The sequence below is a fragment of the Atta colombica genome, unplaced genomic scaffold (genome assembly GCF_001594045.1).
Source record: "Atta colombica isolate Treedump-2 unplaced genomic scaffold, Acol1.0 scaffold163, whole genome shotgun sequence".
NCBI classification, from domain to species: domain Eukaryota; kingdom Metazoa; phylum Arthropoda; class Insecta; order Hymenoptera; family Formicidae; genus Atta; species Atta colombica.
The window spans coordinates 199,029-203,588 of NW_017259254.1; the positions used below are offsets into that span (position 1 = coordinate 199,029).

The 4,560-nt window shown below is 30.2% G+C and overlaps 1 protein-coding gene across 1 annotated transcript; it reads left to right on the forward strand.

Annotated features, from left to right (window-relative positions):
- Window positions 1-1,930: 1,930 nt before the first annotated feature.
- On the forward strand, window positions 1,931-4,072 carry LOC108686008 (threonylcarbamoyladenosine tRNA methylthiotransferase). Its single transcript, XM_018191040.1, has 2 exons — window positions 1,931-2,508; window positions 2,717-4,072. Exons 1-2 carry the CDS (start codon window positions 2,108-2,110, stop codon window positions 3,930-3,932), a joined length of 1,617 nt encoding a protein of 538 aa, XP_018046529.1. The 5' UTR covers window positions 1,931-2,107; the 3' UTR covers window positions 3,933-4,072.
- The last annotated feature ends 488 nt before the right edge of the window (window positions 4,073-4,560 follow it).

The following is a 4,560-nucleotide window of genomic DNA, read 5'->3' on the forward strand; positions in this document are numbered from 1 at the left end:
ACACACACACACACACACACACACACACACACACACACACACACTTATTATATGTATCTATATCACTTATTATATGTATATCACTTATTATATGTGTACACTTATTATATGTATAATCAAATATATATTCAATTCTCAAAAGATTTCAAATTAAAATTATTCATTAAAAGAGAAGAATAAATCAAACCTGCTTAATCCAAATAATGCGTTATGCCAGAAATGACTAATGCCTAAAAGTTAAAATTTAACAATATGAAAATTAAAAGGATAAGAAAGTGGTTAGAAAACTGTTATTTTCTTCACGAAGCTCAATAGTCTTCCACAAATTGAACCACACTGATCGTACAAATATGAAAGTCGGGCATAAGACACATCCGTCATGGACAACGACTATAAATAAAAACAATTACGAGAATAACTTGTTTACGTTCTCAAAAAGTTTATTTTTCTAAATCTTTAATTTGAATATGTGTCCAAAGATTAAATATAACAGTTAAATGGATAATATTTTTTGTTTTCTTGTCAACATAGAAAAATATAGATTTATGTAAATTATATAAAATCTTATATCAGATCTTACAGTAATAGTAATATTTTTCAAGAAGATTGTACAATTTATTTTTACAGATAACAGATATATACTCTTTTTGTTATTTTCTATTAAAAATCATTTAAAATTTACACTTGAGATAATTATAAAAATTTTATAATTGAATCTTGTATATATCTGGGAAAAAATGTTTCATATATAATTACGTAAAAATTTGATATATTTTATATACAATTATATGTAATTATATATAAAATACACTTATATAACATTTTCTCTCGAGAATCTCGTAGAAATAGTCTTTTGAGCAATATAATCAGTACAGTAAAATACTGTAATTCTTCCGCATAACTTCCATATAATCTTTAATCGCAATTAATATACATATATCAATTTTATTATACAATTTTATCGTCAATAACTTTTGATTTATATTTATAATTATTAAATGTTAATTGATTTAATCAATTTTCAGTAGCTTTTTAAAAAATTAGATGTGTGTGTGTGTGTGTGTGTGTGTGTGTGTGTGTGTGTGTGTGTGTTCAGTCTCATCGAATCTATAGACAAGAGTAGGTATAACTGCATTATCATTTATTCATTGTAATTAAATGCAAATAAAAATGACATAAACATTAATATATATAAATTGATATTTAAATATTACTTACATATATTTAAAAGAAATCTGAAAAAAAAAAACGTTAAATGCATCATATATTCAGATGTAAAGTAATTAAAATTGTCTTATGGATATCTTTCTAATAATTTCGTAAACTGTTTTCAAAAATTTTAAGAAGTCTTTATTTCTATCAATCTAACAACAATAATGTAACTTTAATCTTGATTTAATATAATATTTATTTTCTTTGATTCTATTTATTTAAAAAGTAAATTTAAAAAAAATAAAAATAAATTAAACATCGAGAATAATTTAATTTACATTGATTGAAACAGATATTAGTAGATTTCAAAAATATTACAGTTCTGTAAATTGTTCTGTAATAGTTTTGAAAATTATTCATATGCTTTTTAATCATTGATATTTTTAAATAATTTCAGAAATTTATTCTTAAAATTAATAAAATATGAGGCGAATATAGTTATACTGCACTAACTGTTCAAAATTTTTTAAAATCAATTTCAAAAAATTCTTAGGGAAGATTTAATTAATATAAATATTTTTTTAAATATATTTTATCAATTAATGATAAAATCTCAACTTTTCTTTAAATATTTAATGAACGAAAATATCTCTAGATGGCACCTTATGTAATAAAAATTTCATATAAAACTTCATAACCTAATTCTAATCTATTTTAATTCTATTCTTAAAAACCTGTGCATTTATATTTAAAATAAGTATAAATAAGAACTGAACAATTAATAACATGAGATTCTTGCTATTTGTTACCATTTTCCGATAATTTCAAGACAATTTATATTGGATTTGGATATGTTAATTTATTAACACGTGCACTTAACCTCAAATTGTTAAGGTGACACGTTTTACGAATACGGTGGATAATTTCTTAGAAATCATTTTTGTCTTTAACAAACATGCCTGTTCCATGCGAGGAAATTATCGAGGACATCGAGGATTTAATTGCGTCCCAGGACATAACACCTAAGGAGAGATATAGTTCGCGAAAACATATCACGATACGACCAAAGCGAAAGAAGCAGCTGCAAGAGGAAATACCGCAGCCGTCTATCTTGTCGAGCATAATACCTGGCACGCAAACAATTTATGTGAAAACATGGGGATGTACGCACAACAGTTCGGACACCGAATATATGGCCGGTCAATTAGCGTCGTATGGTTATAATTTGACCGAGGATAAACTGAAAGCGGATTTGTGGCTTCTGAACTCTTGCACTGTGAAGAGTCCTGCAGAAGATCAATTTAGGAATGAAATAGAATATGGAAAGAAAATTGGCAAGCACGTTGTAGTTGCTGGGTATGTAATTATGCAACTGCAATGGTGGAACAAGAATTTGATAATACATTACCTATAATGTAATATCATTATTTGCAAATTCTGTTATCTGATACTTGTATTTAATTGAACATTAGTATAGAATTTTAGCAGTACAATTGAACTTTCTAATTTAAAAAATTATCTAGAGCTGTCTTAAGATTCTAAACATTTTATTTGTATCTTATAGATGTGTATCACAAGGTGCTCCAAAATCTTCCTTCCTTCAAGGATTGAGTGTAATTGGAGTACAACAAATTGATCGAGTAGTAGAAGTTGTAGAAGAAACTTTGAAAGGAAATACAGTCAGATTCTTACAGCAGAAGAAGAATCTTGGTAAGAAGACAGGTGGGGCTTCACTGAATCTTCCAAAGGTACGCCGGAATCCGCTTATCGAGATTATAGCCATTAACACAGGCTGCTTAAATCAATGCACCTACTGCAAAACAAAACATGCACGAGGTGAACTAGGTAGTTATCCTCCAGAAGAGATAGTTGAACGAGCCAAGCAAGCTTTCGAGGAGGGTGTATGTGAATTATGGCTTACATCAGAAGATACAGGTGCCTATGGTAGGGATATTGGCACTAGCTTGCCAAAACTACTGTGGCAATTGGTAGATGTGATTCCTGACGGTTGCATGATGCGCGTCGGTATGACCAATCCACCCTATATCTTGGAACATCTCGATGAAATGGCTAAAATTCTAAGGCATCCTAAAGTCTATAGCTTCCTACATATTCCGGTACAGTCCGGTAGTGATCAGGTATTAGCTGACATGAAGCGGGAGTATACATGTGCCGAATTCGAGCATGTAGTAAACTTTCTGAGCGAGCGAGTGTCTGGTTTGACTATTGCCACAGACATTATTTGCGGTTTCCCCACGGAAACGGAGATGGATTTCGAAGAGACAATGACACTCTGTCAAAAGTACAAGTTCCCAAGCCTCTTTATCAATCAGTTCTTCTCTCGACCAGGCACGCCTGCCGCTAGGATGCCGAAAATACTTGCGCAAAAGGTGAAAACTAGAACCAAGAGATTGTCGGAATTCTTCCAGTCGTACGAACCATACGGACACAAAGTGGGACTGATACAAAAGGTATTAGTAACGGAGGTATCGCATGATAAGCTGCATTACGTGGGCCATAACAAATTCTACGAACAGGTGTTGATTCCGCTGAAGCAGGAGTATATGGGAAAAATGATTGACGTAAGGATTATAGAAGCGACAAAGTTCTCTATGAAAGGAGAATCGGTCGGTAAAGGTGTGTCTCCGGCACTGAGGTCTCCTCTATCGCAAGGTGTTTGCAGATTACCCTACGAAAAACCATCGAAATATGGAATAGTGACGTTTATGATGCTCTTATTAGCTGTGATTCTTAGAATATTATGGAAATTTTTGATTTAGATACATGATTTATACAAGATTCTGCAACTGATTATGTAAATACACTGCTAAATACATATAATGCTATAAATTGTAATTTTACATTTGCAATGGAATATCTCAAAATATTTATTTTCAGAAATAAAATCTCTAAACATTTATTTAGTAACTTTTAGTTAGTATAAGTTATTTAAGTTTGAATAAAGTACACACAAGATACGCGAAAAAATACTATATATTTAATTGACAATACAGGAACGTACCCTGAAAGGGCTTACAACATTCAATTAGCTTAATATACATTTGCTTACAATAATTCTTCGGCACTTCTAGACGCATTTCTGAAATCATTTCTAATATATGAATTTGAGATTCTTCAACTACAAAAATATAATAATAATAATATATAATATGAAAAAAGTATTGAGCATTCTCGCATTTTGTTGAAGTATATCTTCGAGCAAATGTATTATAAAACTTATATACTAAACATGAAAATATGTTTGCTTTTATAAAAATATCAAATATTTTTCTTATTACCTTATGAAGGCATTTTATTTGGTATCACTTTTTCATGTGTGTGTGTGTGTGTGTGTGTGTGTGTGTGTGTGTGTGTGTGTGTGTGTGTGTGTGTGTGTGTGTGTGTGTG